The sequence below is a fragment of the Neoarius graeffei genome, chromosome 7 (assembly GCF_027579695.1).
Source record: "Neoarius graeffei isolate fNeoGra1 chromosome 7, fNeoGra1.pri, whole genome shotgun sequence".
Classification (NCBI taxonomy): domain Eukaryota; kingdom Metazoa; phylum Chordata; class Actinopteri; order Siluriformes; family Ariidae; genus Neoarius; species Neoarius graeffei.
This window is the reverse complement of record NC_083575.1, coordinates 61,060,140-61,082,594: the sequence shown is the minus strand read 5'-3', so window position 1 is coordinate 61,082,594 and position 22,455 is coordinate 61,060,140. Positions and strand designations below refer to the sequence as shown.

Here is a 22,455-nt window from a genome sequence, read left to right as displayed (position 1 = left end):
GCATCAACAACGCTTTTTCTGAGATCCTCAGAAATCTCCTTTGTCTGTGCCATGATACACGTCCACAAACATGTGTTGTGAAGATCAGACTTTGATAGATCCCTGTTCTTTAAATAAAACAGGGTGCCCACTCTCACCTGACTGTCATCCCATTGATTGAAAACACCTGACTCTAATTTCACCTTCAAATTAACTGCTAATCCTAGAGGTTCACATACTTTTGCCACTCACAGATGTGTAATATTGGATCATTTTGCTCAATAAATAAATGACCAAATATAATATTTTTGTCTCATTTGTTTAACGGGGTTCTCTTTACTTTTAGGACTTGTGTGAAAATCTGATGTTTTAGATCATATTAATGCAAAAATATAGAAAATTCTAAAGGGTTCACAAACTTTCAAGCACCACTGTAGATGGGGTATTTTCCGAATTTTCTTGGGGATTACTCCCTGGATCCATTACGCTCGCGCAAGGTAAACAATCCTGAAGCTGTCCAATATGGCGGAGTAAGCACGGACGGGCCACGTGACTGCACATCCTCTATACAACGTCTCGTGTCAGTTTCCACGGACTTCTCACTCCATCCGACTGCTGAAACTTTCGAACTTGTGAAGTGCGCATGCGCAGTGGCATTGGTTAAGGGGCGTCAATCAGCACTTGAATATATAAAGTTCACTTAACTTAATTTTTCAATTCCTATGAACTTGTGGCGAAGGAAATGCGTCTCAACTATTTTTTTTAGTTACTTGAACAATTAGAAAGGAAATTTGTTCATTCAACTTAGAATCCTTTTTTCACTCAACAATTTTGCAAGTTACATTTTTTACAGTGTAGAACAGGATAAAGCGGCTAGAGATAATGAGATGAAATGAGAAAATACATGCATAACAGAGAAGAAAGCAAAGTGTACATTACAACATGACAGAATAATTCTGGTTTACACAGAAATGGAGACAGCATGTGGGTCAGGGTCCACAAAAGTAAAGTCATTTCCTGTTGCCTGGAGGCATGTGAACTCTCAACTGCTGTTCCAGATCAGCAAGAAAAAAATATCTCATCTCATCTCATTATCTGTAGCCGCTTTATTCTGTTCTACAGGGTCGCAGGCGAGCTGGAGCCTATCCCAGCTGACTACGGGCGAAAGGCGGGGTACACCCTGGACAAGTCGCCAGGTCATCACAGGGCTGACACATAGACACAGACAACCATTCACACTCACATTCACACCTACGGTCAATTTAGAGTCACCAGTTAACCTAACCTGCATGTCTTTGGACTGTGGGGGAAACCGGAGCACCCGGAGGAAACCCACGCGGACACGGGGAGAACATGCAAACTCCACACAGAAAGGCCCTCGCCGGCCACGGGGGTCGAACCCAGGACCTTCTTGCTGTGAGGCGACAGCGCTAACCACTACACCACCGTGCCGCCCAGAAAAAAATATATATAAACAAATACATTCTATTGCACAGAATGAAAAATGAAATGAAACTAATCTGGAGAGTTACATGGAGATATTATAAATTAACTATTTAGAAACAGATTCATACCAATCTGTAGCTATACTTACAAATTATGTATATCTCATCTCATTATCTCTAGCCGCTTTATCCTTCTACAGGGTCGCAGGCAAGCTGGAGCCTATCCCAGCTGACTACGGGCGAAAGGCAGGGTACACCCTGGACAAGTCGCCAGGTCATCACAGGGCTGACACATAGACACAGACAACCATTCACACTCACATTCACACCTACAGTCAATTTAGAGTCACCAGTTAACCTAACCTGCATGTCTTTGGACTGTGGGGGAAACCGGAGCACCCGGAGGAAACCCACGCGGACACAGGGAGAACATGCAAACTCCACACAGAAAGGCCCTCGCCGGCCACGGGGCTCGAACCCGGACCTTCTTGCTGTGAGGCGACAGTGCTAACCACTACACCACCGTGCCGCCTAAATTATGTATAATCAATCAATAATATAATAATACAATTAAACAAGTCCTACATTAATTACAATTTACTGCATAATTATAACAAAAGCAAATGATCCTAATACTCCATTTATTAGTAAACATTTCCATGCAAATTATTATTGGCAAAATATTAAAAAAATTGACATAAATTTCAAAAAACCTAAATAACATCAGGAAATATCTATTTATAACTGTCAAACAAAAATAAGATAAATATTACAATTCAGCAGTATAAAAAAGCCAGTGTGTACAGTATGAAAGAAAATGAGATGTGAGATATTAGTGTGAGCACTGAGGAATAATCTATAAGTTATTGAACTCTTTCAGGATCGATTCATGTGCGATATGAATTATGTGACCAATAAATACTGTTAAGACATGACTGTGAGAATGATGTGAAAATGGCAAATAACACAAGAAAATAATCCTGTTTCAACAACTGTCAATACAAAGGAAGAAGAAATATATGAAAGAGAAAGATGCACTGTGTAAGAGAAAAACTGAACCAATCCCTGTAAAAATAATTACAGTAGCAAAAGAACCATTCAAAAAAAATTATCAGAGACTGAACTGGAAAAAGAAAAAAAACCCAATAACAATGAAGGGGTGTACTATAAAGATATGTAAGGAATGTGGGTAAAGTTGAGAAAATAAGAGGAGGTAATGAAATGGGAATAAAGTCAGAAGATACTTTTCTTGGGGCAAATTTGATTGGATATGATGGTTTAACACAATCAATCAATCAATCAATCAATCAATCAATCAATCAATCAATCAATCAATCAATCAAATTTTATTTATATAGCCCTTTACAATAACCAAAAGGTACCCAAAGTGCTTTACATCAAAGCCATAAAACAGAACACCAAAACACATAAAAACACAGGTTTTGACTGCGGAAGGTGCCACCGTACTGCAGATTACCAAAAGCCTTTCAGAAGTACATGAAATAAAACAGATGAAACGAAGCACCCCTCAAAAACAAGACTCCCCTAGTCAGGATTGTATGCCAATCTAAAAAAGTAGGTCTTCAACTTTGATTTAAAAAGGCCGGGATCAATAGTGGTGCGAATGTCGGGGGGCAGATTGTTCCACAGTCTGGGAGCAGCGACAGCAAAAGAACGATCACCCCACTGTTTATATCTCGACCTTGGAACTTCTAACCAGAAGCTGACCCGAAGAACGCAGGGCCCTACCATGATCACGAATAGTTAAAATCTCAGACAAGTAAGAGGGAGCCAGGCCATTGATGGCATTAAAAACAAACAGAAGTTTAAAATCAATTCTAAAACGGACTGGAAGCCAATGGAGTGACGACAACGCACGAGTAATGTGTTCACGTCTAGACGTGCTTGTTAAAAATCGGGCCGCAGCGTTCTGTACAAGTTGAAGGCGTAAAATTGAAGACTGGCTAAGGCCAACATACAGGGCATTACAATAGTCCAGTCTCGAACTGATAAATGCATGAATTGCCTTTATCATAAGCCAAAGACATGCGATGTGAGTGGTAATATGGTGGCCAGATGGCTTCACTCGTCTGTACAGCATGTATTGGTAAATGAGCTCTCCAGATATTTTACATGGACATCAGTGGACAGAATGAAAGCCACTAACATATGACCACTTCCTTATTTGACTTTTGAATTGGAAGGGGAGAATGATCCCCTTTATGCAGACCACAAAGACCCAACACCATTCAAGTCAATGAAGCAGTCTGTTTGTGATGGTTCCTTGACCAAAAAAAAAAATTCAGTCCCTCGTAACTTAGTGACTTTGTCTCTGAACATCTGCATGTTTTTTCCTCTCACAGATTTATGACTTCATCATCTTAGAGAATATGAGACGTTTTTCTCATAAATTTCCGACTTTAATCTCAGATATTCCAAATTTTTTTCTTGGAATATTTCCCTCTCCCTGACCCTATTATTATTATTATTATTATTATTATTATTATTATTATTATTATTTATACTGATGTTTCTAAAGTAGTCATGTAGGCATCTTCAGCGAGCTGATTAAGCCAAAGCTGCTGTATGAATTTAATAGTAACAAAGGACAGTGGCCCAGCTGCCAGAGATCCCAGAACAGGAATAAAACCAATTTAGTACTCTGCTGCTGATTCTACAGCAAAACAAGATGAGTCTGTCCTCAGCCAAATAATAACCAGGTCAATGGTTATTCCTTGATTTAGGGGAGACTTCAGCCCAGATTTTAGGTGTGAGGAAGAGAGCAGTGGGAGGAGGTGAGGAGGACGACACCTAGAGACCTGGAGAAGAAATGTGAATTACAACACCAACCAAATCACTATGGAAACACACGGCCATGCCAACATAGCAGGCCTCCTAATGACATCACTGATGATGTCAGAACTCGCTGTGTGTGTGCCCTGTATCCCTCCCTTCAGTTCCTCAGTTCCACCTTCCTTTCCTTTTGTGTGACAGAGAAAGAAGGGAAGGACTGAGAGAGGAAGATGGGAGTAGAAGAGGCAGGCAGGGGCCATGACACAAATATGTTTGAGATTTTTTTGTTTATGAAATGAATGTTTTGACTTTTTATTGCCTGCCTATCTTTCAGCTGAACTAATACTTACCTACTTGAACAGGGATGACCAATGGAGAATGAAAAAAAACTTTACTCTCTTTATTTTGCTGCATTGTTAATATTTTATTTTGTTACATCAGGTACTTCACTGAGTTTTTCATATCTGAAATTTGTTAGTATTTATGGCAGCAGGGGCATGGTCACGCATCAGTTTGTGAATGGAGGATGAGGCCGGGAAAGGTGAGTTGTAGATTGAGCACACCTTGGCAGATCTGTTTTTGCTTCTGTAGATGTTTATGTGATGATTGCATTGAGACGAACTGATTCTTTAGAATGGTACAAACGTAAATGTGTGATGAACATCAATACCTCAGTTCTGAGGTGTGTGATGGTTCAACAGTGAAAGCTTTTGTTTGCTCTTCTCCAGGAAAGATCTCATACTGTAGTGTAGTGCCCTCCAGCAGGCAGTCTGTAACAATAACATGCAACATAGCTGGAAGATAATAAACGTAATCAGTGGGAAAACCAAAATAAACCCTGCATCGAAGGTCAAAAAATGGGATGGCACTCAAGCCAAAGGCTTACATGAACTGTTTGAAGAATGGCGCTTGTATTTTGAAGATCTCCTTAATGTTAACAGTGAAATATTAAGTGACATGGACATCCCTGTTGTCGACTGTGATTTAGCAATTTCAGCTGATGATTTCACTCTTCAAGAAGTAAAATCTGCCTTAGAGAGCCTCAGCAATGGCAAAGCTTCTGGCTGTGACTCAGAGATATGTACAGAGGCACTGAGGTATGGTGGAGACACTCTTCACCCTCAAGTTGTTATTATCTGTAATCTTGTATTGCGTACTGGGAAAGTTTCCATTGAGTGGACAAGAAACCTTGTTCTGCCGACACCCAAAAAAGGGGAAATAAGCCGTATGGACAGCAACCGCGGCATAAGCCTAATGTCCGTTGCAGCCAAACTCTACAACAGGATACTCCTCAATTGAATATGTGGGGGTTTTGATGGTGCATTGAGGGTAAACCAGGCAGGGTTTTGACAATTGAGAGGCGGTGCTGAACACATTCACATCTTGAGAAGGATCATAGAAGGTGCAGCAGATAAAAACCTTCCTCTCATTGCAACATTCATAGACTTTAAGAAAGCATTTGACAGTGTAAACAGAAACGTAATGCTAAAAATCCTCAGAGCTTATGGTGTTCCTGAAATCATCGTTGATGCAATCAATGTTATGTACAAAGACTCCATTAGATCAGTCATCATTGATGGTAATATGTCCTCTGAGCTTAGTGTGACAACTAGGTTTCTTCAAGGGAACACTTTGGCACCATTCCTGTTTGTTGCTATCTTGGACTTTGTTGTCACTCAGAGTAGGCCAGAAACTCACAGCTTTACCATAACACTCAGGAGATCCAAGCGCAACCCTGAGGTAAAGCTCAGTGACATGGAATTTGCAGATGACATCGTGTTACTAGAAAAGAACATTGAAGACGCACAAGAACCAAACCCTCCAGGATTTCGCAATTTGCAACTTCAACGCAAATTCAACCAATCCCTGCGAATTCAGGGTGGTGTTGCAATTATATCCAATCACCGCAACTTTCCTGCAAATTTGACCAATCGTTGGTGTCGTCTTGAGGTGACCTTCCGCCTTACTTCCGTGTATACGTTCAAGAGAAGCAGCATGTGCGCAGTGTTGCCAGATTGGGCGGTTTCCCGCCCGATTGGGCGGTTTTAAGTGCATTTTGGTGGGTTTTGAACATATTTTGGGCTGGAAAACGTCAGCAGTATCTGGCAACACTGCATGTGCGAGTCAGTGTTTATGTAGGCTTAAATTCTGTTACTGAAAGTGTGTTATGTTTACAGTGAAGGACTGTGTGCACTTTACATTTTTTTTACTTAATACAAGAAATTAATGGATGCCAACATTTTTGCCAAAATGGTATTTTATTTTCCATTGTTTAGGTAGCTTCAGCATCATACTGTGAGATTCTGTTCAAATTGTTTTTTTTCTTCTATGAAGCCTGAGCCATTTATTTTATTAGTTTATAATTATTGTTTAATTTAGTCTTCAGGAGAGACTGCCTGCCCACAGTACTAGTATTAATAGTTTTTTTTTCTTACATGAAAGCTGAGGCAGTTATATTATATTTTAAGGTAACTTCATGTCGTGCTGTGAGGTTCTATGCACTTTAACTTTTGAACCAACAGGTGCATTTGGATAAGTAAAGCCTATTTTTCTGCATTTTTGTAGTCCTGGTAATCTTTTATATTGGTAAAGTTGTTTGCAGGACCATTTCTCAGTGTCTTTTTGTTTTTTTTATCAATAGTTTTTCAGTAATAACTTAATATTTAACATATCACTCAATTTTAATCACAAAAAGAGAAAATCGCAACAATTTCTCGCAACTTTCACTTCCTCCCACAATGTAATTGCAACAAAAACCTAAAAAAACACCGCAACTTTCATCGCAATTTTTTGGAAAACCCCTGCAACATCAGACATTTTAGCCCGCAACAATCACAAAAAAGGCCCGCGGAATCCTGGGGGGACTGAAGAACAAGTAAACTCACTAGCCACCTCTGCCAAGCAGGTTGGTCTATCCATCAGTACAGACAAGATGGAGGTATTCACAAAAAACATTCAGCGTACCCACAAACTCCACGTCAATGGTATCGAACTTCACTTTGTGAATGAGTTCAAGTACCTTGGCTCATACGTATCAGGCAGTCTGGCAGACTTAAAGCGGTGTAAGAGCAAAGCTTAGGGTGCCTTCTGGACTCTTGAAAGATTTTGGAAGTCAATAGCCGCTATCAAGCTGAAGATATCTCTGTTCAAAGTGTCAGTTCTTAGTGTTTTGCTCTACAGTTGTGAGACTTGGGTCCTAACATCTAATCTTTTTGAAATCCTTGATGTCTTTCAAAAACATTGCCTCCATATTGTGATGAATATCAAATGGCAGGAGCCTATCAGCAATGAAGACCTGTATGCTAAGGCTCAAGAGAAACAACTGTCCTTAGCAGTCAAGGAGAGACAGCTACATTGGCTAGGTCACCAGCTCTGTCATCCTGAGACAGATCTACTTACACCCTCTCATGGATCATTGTTTTAATCAAACAATGAGTATAAAAAATAAAAAGTTAAAGTCATATTATGATGGCTAAATTTTTTTTGTGATAATTCACAATAGAGGTGGAATGGTACACTGCTTGCATTTTTATACTGCTGTTTGCAAAGCAGTCATGAGCACATTGTGGGCATCTTCAGCAAGTTCATTCAGACAACGCTTCAGTATGAAGTAAACCGTAGCAAAGGACAGTGACCCAGCTGCCACTGATCCCAGAACAGGAATTAAACCCAGCCAGTACTCTACTGCTGATTCTAAAACGACAAGACTTGAACTTGTCAGCAACTTAATAATGAGATCCTTGGTTATTTCTTGATTCAGAGGAGATTTAAGCACAGATTTTAGCTCATCTACTGGTTTCCCTGATCTCTCAGAAAGCTTCTGTAAGGAGTCTGGGTCCAAACTGAAGGCATTGTAATATTTTCTAAGCTCTGACACCAAGAAGGACACATCTACACTGATTGATAAACCAGGTATTGGCACAGCTGCAACCCCGGCAGAGATCAGAGCCACCTTCCAAATTTTGCTCTGCAGTGCCGCCTTTTTCCTCTCGTTGATCTCCAGAGTGATGTTTGGAAGGGCCAACATCAGTACATCTCTCTTGTGCTGGGGAAGTTCCCTCTCCATGGTCTCCTCAAGACGGTTGAAATCATACAGACTGAGTTCGAAGCAAGAGATGAGGAAGACAGCAGGAGACTTTAGACCAATCTCTTCTAGACCTAAAATAAAAATGTAATTGTATTTTTAAAACTATTTTTCAAATGATCATTCATCATTACACTATTCTAAAATGATTAATTAATGTAATGTGTAATCTAAAAAGTAAACCTTTAATGCAGTTGTCTCGGATAGCATTCAGTGTCTTTTCTTTGTTAAACGTCTTCTTTCGCTGTTCAGCCTCAATGTTGCTGTCAATCTTTGATCGAACAAAATAAAACTTCTTTTTCATTTTTACTATCTCTGTTGCCAAATTGGTGTGGCATTCTCTGAAACGATCTGCTGCTATGATGATGAAAAAATCATATTGTTCAAACTGAACCTCTTCGAGATATTCATCAGCTTTGAATCTGGGGGTTCCAATGCCAGGGAGATCCCACAATTTGACATTTGGGAATTTGGGGTGAGGGTAAGGGGTAGCCTTTGTAGTGGTCTCTACAACACCAGTTTCTGCAGAGCCTTCATCTTCATCCCCTAAACCTCTGAAGGCATTGATAAATGTGGATTTTCCAGATCCAGACTCTCCTGTTATAGCAATGTTCAGTTCCACACAGTCTTGTTGTGCAAAGTAATCCTTAATCTTGCCAACAGCTGATGGCAGATCTTCATTGGCTAGTGACATTTTAATTTCTTCAATTTCAGCAGCATCGATAATGTCATACTCATCCATCTTTAAAAAACAACAACACATTTTTAAAAACAACATACATAAACTGGTGTACACACAAACATATATGTATAGTGAAAATTATAAGGTAAGTATTGGGATGGAGAAAGTAAAATTGTGCAAATAAAAAGTCTCCACCTTTGTGATATAAAAACTAAGGCAATTCATGTGAAAATCAAGTAGGGGAACAAAAAAGAACAACAAACAATAACCTTGTTGCATAAGTTTGCACACCCTTTTTTAATGGGGCATGGGGCACCACAGTCTGATGAAACCAATATAGAAATTTTGGGGAATAATTTGTAAAGATACATTTGGAACAAAAACAAGACAGCTTATCACCCAAAGAACGCCATACCCATGGTGACACATGGTGGTGGCAACCTTATGCAATGGACTGTTTATCTGGGACTGGGGGTCTACTCAAGATAGAGGGAATTGTGGATAGCTCTAAGTACCAATCTGTTTAGGCCCAAAACCTATGGGCCTCTGCTGCAGGTTAAATTGAAGAAAAAAAAATTAACCTCCCAACACAAAAATGATCCAAAGCACAAACACAAGCTTACAAAGCTTCAGAAGAAGACGATGATCAGTGTTTTGGAATGGCCCAGTAAGAGCCCAGATCTAAATCCTGCTGAAAACCTCTGGAAGGACTTGAAGAGGGCTGTTCACAGGAGATCCCCTCAAAATTTAACAGATCTGGAGCATTACTGCAAGGACGAGCAGAATGAAATTGAAAGTTGGTAGATTCCTATCCAAAAAGACTGAGTGCTGTATTACAAGCAAACTATAAGTTAAAGGGTGTGCACACTAATGCAACCAGGTTATTATAAGTTATAAAATCTATTATTTGCTTTTCATTTGAATTTTGTTCTTTTCTATATCAAAAGATCTGCCACAATTTATCATATTTCAGTTTTACATCACAAAATCTTGCAGTTTGATCAGGAGTGTACTGACTGTTTCAAAATGAAAACGAGAAAAGAATATGAGCAGGTACACAATCTACTATAGATGAAAACAATGTCCACATTTATTTTGGGGTTTTAACTAATGCTTTCAGAATGCTGTAAACAATACTGTTTAAATGCACACATACAAAAAGTATGGATATATACAATGAAAATCCTTTGAATGTTTGCATGCTTCCAAGCACAGTAAAAATATTTTTCTATTTTAACCCAATTTTATCAGACAGTGTACATTAACTCCAGCTATCATTCCATCTGTAGCTTCTACTCTCTCTGATAGGGAAACACTTTATTGGGTGGTACTGCATAGGTTTTTTAAGGATTTCCTCACAAACCAAACAATTCTTTAGGGCTCTCAATTAAACATTTTTTTCGAGTGCGGAACCTATGAAATAGTGTGAAAGATAACTCGTCTCTGAAAGCTTCAAAATTAGAGATACTAAGGATAAAAAAAAAAATTTGCAGCATTTCTTCTGGCCAAGGATATCATATCTGCTGTAAAATGCTCTTAGTGCTGCATTTTTAGGTGTATTCATGTTTAACAAAGGAGGCCTGATATTTTTCACTTTACTGTTATATATAATTGTCATAGATGCACCTAAGTTTTTATTCAAAGATTGCTCTCATAATACTGATAACATACATGTGATTCCGTTACTGTCTGTGGTTCATTTCTTCTTGTTTTTCTAATTTCCCTTGGAATCAATAAAGTGTTATCTTATCTTATCTCGTTTTATCTTATATGTCTGGTATGAATAAACTGTGCACATTGCTGCCACCAATAGCAATTACAATCCCAGGATACTTTTTATAATTCTCCTGTTTATCACAATTATAGTTTTCACGCTGTTGCTCAAACTCCATCTGTTGATGGTTGTGTGTCTCATTATGTCTTGTTTGTCTGTGAAGATTCTAAATCATCCAGGTCATAGTAAACTGTGGGTGGTAGAAATGGGCAACTGGACTTGCTTGAAGATTCTTGAAAACGTTTCACCTCTCGTCCGAAAGGCTTCCTCAGTTCTGTCTGACTAATAGGGAGTATCAGATATTTATCCTCTCCTGGATCAGAATCAGAATTCTGATGACCAGCTCATCTAAGGTGTCATTGAGGCATCATGTTGGTGTGGGTCACTGGAGGCTGGGTGTGAACGGCGAGTCATTAGGGTGATCAAAGGATTGCCCGTTAGGGTAATCAATGGCAAGCTGACTCTCTCTGTCCTCCTGTGAGTCACCGAAAACAGCTGGGTCCTGGCGTACACCCAGCCGTCTGGGAAGAGTGTCCAAGACCGCATTGTAGATGGTTGATAAATGATGTCTTAGACCCCCACCTCTGTTCAGTGATGGCCGTTCCAGGTTGACAAAATGGCTTCTTTAACTCCTCGCTCATACCAATGATCCTCTCTGGCTAAAATGCATACGTTACAATCCTGAAATGAGTGTCCTTTGTTGTTAAGATGAATGTAGACAGCCGAGTCCTGGCCTGAGGAGCTGGCTCTCCTGTGTTGAGCCAAGCGCCTGTATAGCGGTTGTTTTGTTTTCCCCAATATACGAGTCCGTGCAATCCTCACTGCACTGAATTGCATACACTACGTTGTCCTGTTTGTGTCTGGGTATTCTGTCCTTAGGGTGGACCAGTTTCTGCTTCAGGGTGTTACTGGGTCTGAAATGTACCGGAATGTTGTGTTTGTAGAAGATCCTCCTGAGTTTCTCAGATAGACCAGAAATGTAGGGAATGACAATGTTCTTGCGTTTGTTCCTGTTATCATCCTTGTCAGTTATGTTCCTTTTTATGCTCTTTAGGAAAGCCCAGTTGGGATAACCGCAATTCTGAAGTGCTTTCTTGATATGATTCTGCTCCTTCTCTTTTCCCTCTAACGTTGTAGGAATGTTCTGAGCCCTGTGTTGCAAGGTCCTAATGACCCCCAATTTATGTTCCAGTGGGTGGTGAGAGTCGAAAAGAAGGTACTGGTCTGTGTGTGTGGGTTTCCGGTAGACCTCGATACTAAGGCTTCTGTCTTGTCTAATGTGTACAATCAAAATCCATGAGGTGGAAGCTTTCTCGAAACACATCAATGCAGTGGATAGCAACATCAACTTCACTCGAGAGGATGTCAGTGGGAATAATCTAGCCTTCTTGGATTGTGATGCACACATTCTTGGATTGTGATGTACACATTCTTCTACAAACACAACAGTCCGGTACATTTCAGACCCAGTAACACCCTGAAGCAGAAACTGGTCCACCCTAAGGACAGAATACCCAGACACAAACAGGACAACATAGGCTACATCCACACGACAACGGCAACGAGATGTTATTTAAAAATATATCGCGTCCAAATGGGCAACGATCAGTAAAATATCAGGTCCATATGGCAACGCAACGCTTGCTGAAAATGATGCAATACACATGCCACACCTCTAGGGGCGCTGTAAGACGGTCCCTTCGGAGACACCAGAACAATAGAAGAAGTAAGGACGCATGCGCATAAACTATTATGCGCGAGACTTCATATTAGCCACAAAGTCAGGAAAATCTGTTCGTAAAATTACATTATAATGACCAAATACAATGAAAAGTATTTTTCCAGTCTCACCTGTGAAAGGTAATCCCATGTGATCTCGTTTGGACGGCAAACCTGTTGGTACAGTTAAACGCAGCTAATCTTTATTCTCCGCTTTGACCTATCCAATATGGCGGCGAGGATGACGTATGATTCTACGCGGAAGGCGGCGTCTTTAATGGTCCGGAATATATTGAATACTACACGTTGATGGATTAATTTGTTGTTTCTCACCGGTGAAAGGTAATCCTATGTGATCTCGTTTGGACGGTAAACCTGTTGGTACAGTTAAAGGCAGCGCATGAATCTTTATTCTCCGCTTTGACCTATCCAATATGGCGGCGACGATGACGTATGATTCTACGCGGAAGGCGGCGTCTTTAATGGTCCGGAATAAATTGAATGCTACACATTGATGGATTAATTTGCTCCTCTACGCCCTTTTTGAGGAATGTATTGTCGGACTTAAACCAACATCTGAAGAGGTGAGATCGCTCCTTTTTTTCCCTATTTTTGCTGGCGGGATTGACTCTGCCCTAAGGGCAGAGTCTCTCTCTCTCTCTCTCTCTCTCTCACTTTGCACCATTACACAATAAATATTCACAGTGAAAATATTTTGTAAGCGCGTTTCATGAACCAAGTTATAGGATTTGTTGACAACTCGCATCGCATCGCAATGAGAAGATCATTGGCACTACTGGTGTTAAGAATCAGACCATTTCATAAATGAATATTTTGCTGTAGAGCTGCAGTGTTTGTACAATTGCATGTTTTTGCTTCACTATTACTGTCACTATTCTGCTTCTTGCATTACTACTGTGAACTAACACTGAACATAATAATAATAATAATAATAATAATAATATCCAAGCTCGTGTTTCACTCTCACTAGTGCTCTGTAAGGCTTTTTCCTGGTGATATCCTGGTGATATTCGTTACACTTCTACCCGGCGTGAAGCACTCACAGTCATGTGGTTGTGACGTCATCGTAAACAAATCCGTTCTACTCATCCAGATGACTTCACAATGGCAACGTTGCCAGATCTTTCCACTCTGGAACCCGTTCTCAAAAAGATTGCGTTTTGGGCACCCAAAACGCCGGTGCCGTGTGGACGCCAGGCCTAAACGATAAGCAATTGTATCGGAGTCACCTGAATCTGTTGCCGTGTGGACAGGGCCATAGTGTATGCAATTCAGTGCAGTGAGGATTGCACGGACTCGTATATTGGGGAAAACAAAACAACCGCTATACAGGCGCTTGGCTCAACACAGGAGAGCCAGCCCCTCAGGCCAGGACTCGGCTGTCTACATTCATCTTAACAACAAAGGACACTCATTTCAGGATTGTAACGTATGCATTTTAGCCAGAGAGAATCGTTGGTATGAGCGAGGAGTTAAAGAAGCCATTTTTGTCAACCTGGAACGGCCATCACTGAACAGAGGTGGGGGTCTAAGACATCATTTATCAACCATCTACAATGCGGTCTTGGACACTCTTCCCAGACGGCTGGGTGTACGCCAGGACCCAGCTGTTTTCGGTGACTCACAGGAGGACAGAGAGAGTCAGCTTGCCATTGATTACCCTAACGGGCAATCCTTTGATCACCCTAATGACTCGCCGTTCCCACCCAGCCTCCAGTGACCCACACCAACATGATGCCTCAATGACACCTTAGATGAGCTGGTCATCAGAATTCTGATTCTGATCCAGGAGAGGATAAATATCTGATACTCCCTATTAGTCAGACAGAACTGAGGAAGCCTTTCAGACGAGAGATGAAACGTTTTCAAGAATCTTCAAGCAAGTCCAGTTGCCCATTTCTACCACCCACAGATTGTCTTGTTAGTTACTGCAATTCTATATTTTCTAAGCTTTTTTTAAACTTTTGTTTCAATTGTTATTTACTTAAAATCTTAACAGATTGACGTATAGAAACACTTCCCATAAGAAACAGTAATTTAATCATACCTTTACACAAGAGAATATATACTGAAGAGTCTGAAGTTAATATTTCATTGTGCTCTCTCTCTCTCTCTCTCTCTCTCTGTGTCAGAAGGAATCTGAAACTGTTTTGGATAGCTTTGCATCAAGTGGAAATCTTTTTTTTTAAATGTAGGCTATGAAATGACTTAACTGCTCATCATGGATCATAAACAGTTACATTACCTTTGATTATGACTCTTTGGTGTTATTGTTGTATATCATTTTTACTGCTTTTCCCACATTTTACATGTAAAAACTGAAGCAAGCTTTTTAATCCTCTCAAACACAGTGTTCAGATATCCTGAGGGAGCCAGGAGGACTGGCTTTACCATGAAATTAAAATATTATGTTATTTGGCTTTAGGTACTTATTACCTTATTAATTACAATGTCAACTTTTGGAGTGTTTGTGTTCAATAATATGGTTTTGTATATACAGTATTTTATACCTTTTCTTAGTGAGTCAAGCCTTGTTATTCTTGTTTTAATTTATTTCTCATTTGTGCTAGGGGGCACAATGATATCTAGAGGGGGGATTATTAGCAATGTCATACATTTAACCCTTTGTGTGCCATATAATCTCTCTCTCTCTGTGTCAGAAGGAATCTGAAACTGTTTTGGATAGCTTTGCATCAAGTGGAAATCTTTTTTTTAAATGTAGGCTATGAAATGACTTAACTGCTCATCATGGATCATAAACAGAGAGAGGGGGCACATTTGGTGTAGTGGTTAGCGCTGTCGCCTCACAGCAAGAAGGTCCTGGGTTCGAACCCCGGGTCCGGCGAGGGCCTTTCTGTGTGGAGTTTGCATGTTCTCCCCGTGTCCGCGTGGGTTTCCTCCGGGTGCTCCGGTTTCCCCCACAGTCCAAAGACATGCAGGTTAGGTTAACTGGTGACTCTAAAAATTGACCGTAGGTGTGAATGTGAGAATTGACCGTAGGTGTGAATGTGAGTGTGAATTGACCGTAGGTGTGAGTGTGAATGGTTGTCTGTGTCTATGTGTCAGCCCTGTGATGACCTGGTGACTTGTCCAGGGTGTACCCCGCCTTTCGCCCGTAGTCAGCTGGGATAGGCTCCAGCTTGCCTGCGACCCTGTAGAAGGATAAAGCGGCTAGAGATAATGAGATGAGATGAGATGAGATTTGTGCTAGGGCGTAATTTTGGGTAGGGACGCTAGGGACGTGTCCCTACCAATATTCAGCCGCTACTGTGTAATCACGATCAATAAAACCGATGTCCTAACCTGAGCAATGATTATATGGCACACAAAGGGTTAAATGTATGACATTGCTAATAATCCCCCCTCTAGATATCATTCTCTGATTAGCTACCTGTTTCTCACTAACTTACATGGTTGGCTATCCCAGCTGTCACTCCATCTGCTGTAAAAGCAGCACATTTCCCACAGCAGCCGTGACTACCAGCCCATCAACCCCCCGTATCTCACACGTACACACCTGACCTACCCCACGCACCCCCCACTCTCCGTCAGCCTACAAATTGAGCTGGACTTCGATGTCCATGCATGCTTGCCCTACGACTCGCATGCTGACTTGAGTATCATGGATGACGGCCCCCCTCCCAAGAAACGAGACATTCGTTCATTCTTCTTCAAAGTCAAGAATGTAAGTGCAGGGTTTCCATCGAGCTTTAAAAACGCAACAAAATCCTTTTGATGTATGGAAACCCTTCATAAAAGTATTGCTGCGGCTCCTTAGGCAGGTTTAGCAACGTGACAGGACGCATCAGAGCTAGGCTACTGCATAGCTGCAGAGAAAAGGAATGCTGGAGCAATGTAACTTGGTGTTAGATAATATCCTCGATGAATGAATGTTAAATTTATAGACCTAATGGTTTTACAGAATGCAAGTAGTCAGATGTAGGCTACTGCAGGGCCATGCAGATGTGCAACTTGCATTTCAGAATTAACAGCGTGACAGCAGCTGAGTCTGCTGCGTTCACCGTTTTACGGAGACCTCTTTCTACTACTACGAGGCTAGGCGAGATACAACAAATCCATGGTCCTTTACTGCCACCTACAGACGAATATTGGTAACTGCAGCATGAACATAGAAGTCACAAGCACATCTGCAGTGAAAATCATAACACACGTTACGAACACAGAAACAGGCAACAAAAAGACATAATATGGAAAATGGAGGTGCAACAAAAAGACAAAAAAATGGGGGGTATACTACAAATGCAATACTAATGTAATCATAATCATGCTATAATAGGCAATCACTAAATTATATATCCTGAGCTTATCCTGCATGAGTAAAGCTGAGAACTCTGAAGTTGCCTCCTTGACTTTCATTACATGACGTTACATTTAGCTGACGCTTTTATCCAAAGCGACTTACTGTTACTATTTTGGTACAGGGTATTGGTTACAGTCCCTGGAGCAATGTTGGGTTAGGTGCCTTGCTCAAGGGCACTTCAGCCATGGATGGAGATGTAGGGAGAGGTAAGGGTGGGATTTGAACCTGCAACCCTGGGATCCAAAGACCAACTCCCTAACCATTATGTTAGGGAGTTAACCTATAAGATCTGCATGACATGAAATTATGATTGCTAATGGAAAAAAAAAACCACCTTTCGGAAGCTCTGCCTTGGATCACTTTTGTGTCCCCACCAATGTCAAAATCAAAGTTACTCCCTTGCATTTGTCATTTAACTGAAAATATGAACATATGTGTAGAAATACTTTACATAAGAACTCGTAAAAAGTACTTTAATCCTACCTTTACACAGAAGAATAAAGGCCACAGGAAGAATCTCTGAGAAATGCTGTAGTACACTGGCAAATGGATGCTGTGAACAAAACAGACAAAACTCGCTTGTGTTTCTTGTCATTCAGGTTTACCTCATCATCTGCTGAAGTTCAGAACAGGGTTTCTTTTTTCACTTTCACTTTAATATTATTTACTGGATGCTACGATATTATTATTTACTATAAATAAATGAGAAACCCCCCAGAAATTCTAAAGTCATATATTGGGGAGAATAAACCCCTCAGAAGTGCTGAGATTAAAAGTCAGAAGTTCGGAAGATTAAGAAGTGACACATCTGTGAGAGGAAAAACAACCCTCTCGTGCGTCCTGTCTTCCTGTCTGCAGTGCATTCTGGGAAATGTAGGAGAGTGAAGAGGAAAGACTACATTTCCTGTCAGAGTTCAGTTTACATGAAACTTTGCAGTACAGTATTATGTTAAGTGCCAAACTGCCAATCAGTGGTTATGTTGTTATTATTATGTGCATTTTTTTAAATTCATAATAAGAGCGACAGTCATAGTCATCTGCTTTGTAAGATGTAGATTTATATTTTAATGGAGTTTTTATTTTCTTCTATTTTCTAAGTTCTAGTCCAGCAGATTTTAGTCTGAATGCCAAATGATATGACCATGTCTAGTTTTGAGTCATTTTAAAAGTCATATTGTTACAAAGTTACTTGGAATCTCATCCTCAAAATTTTAACTCTATTCTGTAAGAATAGTTGTGTTGTTAATTACTGAATTATCTTATAGACTTATTATAAACATCATATAAAAATAGTCATTGTTGACATAATGTTTCACGAGTGTTATTATAGTATCTATATATGAGTACCGGTAAGTTGTAACCATCCTTAACACCCCCCACCCCACCCCCCAAAATACCTTTTTTCTAGACATGGAACTGACCTGTGTGTTTCTTGGGTATAACTTTAAGCATGTTTTCTTAAATCTTCTGATATTTTCTTGTAAATTATATTCAGTTTGTCGTGTAATTAGCAACTAATGTCTCGTGTAATTTGGCCTTTGAAGATCACAAAATTGTGCCTGGAAATAGCTGAGAAGCCATCTCCAGGCATCTAAAGCCCTTCAGCTTCTGGGGCCCTAAGGTGGGCCCCGGAACCCCAGCTGCATTGTTCTGGGCCTTTGACCAGTCATGTGGACAGGCTGAAATTTGGACGAATAGACAACATTTCAGACTTGTCTGTCCGGTGACAGTCTGCTTAAAATTCCTTATTTCCCACACTGAGAAGAATCCATGCATTGAAAGTAAATCCAGTATCTCACTGGGCTGTGACAGCCTACAACTAGTTGGAGACACAACAATTGCTATAAAATATGCAAATTCAGTTCTCACACTTCAGCCAGTATCTCACTTCACGGAAACTGACTTGAGAAGGGTTCGTAACGGCTTTGCGACACCAGTGACACATTTGCGGCTATTTTAAGAGAAATTTTGTCACACAAATTTTTTGAACATGTTCAAAATTTCAGCGACGAAGAAGCGACACTTTGCGACTCATGCGAGGAAATTGAGAAGCCCTGCGAATGTTTCAAGACACTTTTGAAACTCTCTCACAAATGACGTTTGCAATTTGTCGCAAGCTGTCGCAGCCCAGTGAGATACTGGCTTAACGGGAAACTACTCTTGTACAATAATTACACATTTATAAACAACAAAGACAAAAAAAAACACAGCTAAACAAAGCTGCATGCTTTACCAACACTGAGCGCTATATAAAATCTGGAGAGCGCTTAGGCTCGTCAGAGCGAAGCCATCTGGCCGCCATCTTACCACTCGCATCGCGTGTATTTGGCTTACGTGTTAAACCATCATATCTGATCAAATTTGCCCCAAGGAAAGTATTTCCTGACTTTTTTCCCCTTTCATTATCTCCTCTTATTTTCTTAACTTTACCCACATTCCCTACATATCTTTAAACCGCTCTCCTTCACTGTTATTGTTTTTTTCCTTTTTCAGTCCAGTATCTGATCTTTTTTTTTTGAACGGCTCTTTTTTACTACTATAATTATTTTTACGGAGATTATTTCAGTTTTTGTCTCATGCAGTGTATCTTTCTCTTTCGTATAGTTCTATCTCTCTCTCTCTCTCACCCGGGACAAAGTCCACCAGGGGGCGAGGTGTTGTTTTCGGTCGGCTTTCTTTGTTTCTTTATTTTTTTGTTAACGGTATTAAGGGGAACTGGCTGGACCAATCTTCATGAAACTTTCAGGATAGATGGGCATTGGTCTCAAACAGAACCTCCAACATTTTAAGGGTCATCCGGTCAAGGTCACCAAAAAGGTTAAAATAATTTTTGTTGTGGCTACCGCCTCATATAGAGGCGCTACGCACTATGTCATCGTGCTGTAAGAATGTAAGAGTGTAACAACCACGCACTACGCATGCGCATATACGTGTTCTGATTAAAATGGCCAGTGAGTGAATACAATTCGGTTCACCATTTCAATAAATGGACGAGACTAAAGAAATTGCTTTCAGACATGTTCATGCTTATGACAGAGGGAAAGTGCATTCCACTGAGCTCTAGCACCGGGCCATTTCCGGGAAATAAGAGTTTCAGTCATGGCAACAGTGTGTGTTTGTCGGCCTCAGTTTGGAGGTTTCAGTCTCGAAAACTGTAAGATTTAAGAGTAGAATAATATAAAGTACAGACATTTGGTATATTTTACTTCTATGATTTTTAAATTGTTCATTTTTGGATTATGCTTCTTTTTTGTGGCTACTGCTTCATAGAGTAAATATACAGTATATGCTATATTTACTGTATGAACATGGTATCAGAAAACAATTTTATTTATCAGCAGTAGCCACATGTACCCATAGGGTACCTATTTTTTTTTCGTGATATCTTCCTTCATATTCATCATAAGTGTGACCAGGTGAGGTTTGTTTTGCCTGGCAACACTTGTTATTATTATTATTATTATTATTATTATTATTATTATTATTATTATTATACCAACAGAAAGTCTCTGCAATACTTCCTTTCTATTCAGGACAGTTGTTGAAACAGGATTATTTTCTCATGTTATTTGCAATTTTCACTTCATTCTCACAGTCATGTCTTAACGGTATTTATTGGTCATATTGGTCGCAAGCTTCATGAATATTGTGACAGTGAATTATGTGACCAATAAATACTGTTAAGACATGACTGTGAGAATGAAGTGAAAATGGCAAATAACATGAGAAAATAATCCTGTTTCAACAACTGTCCTCAATAGAAAGGAAGTATTGCACAGACTTCGTGTTGGTATAACAAACAAACAAACAAACAAACAAACAAACAAATAAATAAAAAGGAAGAAGAAATATATGAAAGAGAAAAGTACACTGTATAAGAGAAAAACTGAAATAATCTCTGTTGAAATATTTACAGTGATACAAGAGCTGTTCTAAAAAAAGATCAGAGACTAGACTGGAAAAGGAAAAAAAACAATAACAGTGAAGGGGAGAGTTGTAAAGATATGTAAGGAATGTGGGTAAAGTGAAGAAAATAAGTGGAGGTAATGAAAGGGAAAAAAAGTCAGATGATACTTTTCTTGGGGCAAATTTGATCGGATACGATGGTTAAACACATTATAAGCCAAATACACGCAATGTGAATGGTAATATGGCGGCCAGATGGCTTCACTCGCCTCTACAGCGGTGAACAGGCTCTGAGCTCTCCAGATTTTATATAGAGCTCAGTGGTTATCACCCATTGCACCCAGAAGCACAACAATCAATCATGTGCATCCCAGCTGCAATGCATTCTGGGAAATGCAGTTGAAAATCTCTTCGCGCTTTATTATTTTATATTGCGCGATCAAGGAAAAAAGACTGCATCTCTCTCTCTCTCTCTGCTAAGCTGTGGTAGTATCTGTGGTGTGTTGACATCGATCCAACTTTACAAAGTGAAATCAGAGAGAATTGAGGCAGAGCCACTGATCTCGTCAAAGGTCTGGATTGCTCATTGGCCACTCAGAGTGTAGCCATCTGGCGGCCATATTACGTACCAAGCACATCGGATTGGTCCGGTTATATCTCTGCTTCAGAAGCTACAAAAAACTGGACATATTATTCATCTAATTGTTGAGAAAAAAGCACACAAACTGGACATGCTATTTATACACGCATGTGTATGTGTACGTGTGTGTGTGTGTGTGTGTGTGTGTGTGAGAATGATTGATTTTTGTGAGGGTGTTTGTATTTTAATCATAATGTAGTTTTCAATACATTTTATCATCATGGATACATTCAGGAAGATTACTGCAGATTTTATTATTTTTATTATTATACTACCAAATAGAAAATACATGCGGGCGGCATGTATAGTAGCTAACCACTACATGCGGGTGTAGTGGTTAGTGCTGTCGCCTCACAGCAAGAAGGTCCGGGTTCGAGCCCCGTGGCCGGCGAGGGCCTTTCTGTGCGGAGTTTGCATGTTCTCCCCGTGTCCGCGTGGGTTTCCTCCGGGTGCTCCGGTTTCCCCCACAGTCCAAAGACATGCAGGTTAGGTTAACTGGTGACTCTAAATTGACTGTAGGTGTGAATGTGAGTGTGAATGGTTGTCTGTGTCTATGTGTCAGCCCTGTGATTACCTGGCGACTTGTCCAGGGTGTACCCCGCCTTTCGCCCGTAGTCAGCTGGGATAGGCTCCAGCTTGCCTGCGACCCTGTAGAACAGGATAAAGCGGCTAGAGATAATGAGATGAGATGAGAAAATATGTGCATAACAGAGAAGAAAGCAAAGTGTACATTACAACATGACAGAATAATTCTGGTTTACACAGAAATGGAGACAGCATGTGGGTCAGGGTCCACAAAAGTAAAGTAATTTCCTGTTGCCTGGAGGCATGTGAACTCTCAACTGCTGTTCCAGATCAGCAAGAAAAAAAATATATAAACAAATACATTCTATTGCACAGAATGAAAAATGAAATGAAACTAATCTGGAGAGTTACATGGAGATATTATAAAGTAACTATTTAGAAACAGATTCATACCAATCTGTAGCTATACTTACAAATTATGTGTAATCAATCAATAATATAATAATACAATTAAACAAGTCCCATATTAATTACAATTTACTGCATAATTATAACAAAAGCAAATT

At 40.1% G+C, this 22,455-nt stretch overlaps 1 protein-coding gene across 2 annotated transcripts; it reads right to left on the bottom strand.

Annotated features, from left to right (window-relative positions):
- Positions 1-6,456: 6,456 nt before the first annotated feature.
- On the bottom strand, positions 6,457-17,635 carry LOC132889551 (interferon-inducible GTPase 5-like). Of its 2 annotated transcripts, XM_060926185.1 has the most exons (4): positions 17,302-17,635; positions 9,607-9,750; positions 8,485-9,043; positions 6,457-8,375 (listed from the first exon to the last, which is right to left on the bottom strand). In XM_060926185.1, the coding sequence occupies exons 3-4, from the start codon at positions 9,041-9,043 to the stop codon at positions 7,747-7,749; spliced, it is 1,188 nt and encodes a 395-aa protein (XP_060782168.1). In that variant the 5' UTR covers positions 9,607-9,750; positions 17,302-17,635; the 3' UTR covers positions 6,457-7,746. The 2 variants fall into 2 exon arrangements, with proteins under 2 accessions (XP_060782168.1, XP_060782167.1); XM_060926184.1 differs by lacking the exon at positions 9,607-9,750.
- Between the last annotated feature and the right edge of the window lie 4,820 nt (positions 17,636-22,455).

Bases quoted from the DNA above. Each gene is read 5' to 3' on its own strand.
- LOC132889551 (XM_060926185.1), bottom strand. From the start codon at position 9,043: ATGGATGAGTATGACATTATCGATGCTGCTGAAATTGAAGAAATTAAA. The intron at 8,376-8,484 runs GTTTACTTTTTA...TTTTTATTTTAG, and splicing joins CCGAGACAACTGCATTAAAG to GTCTAGAAGAGATTGGTCTA.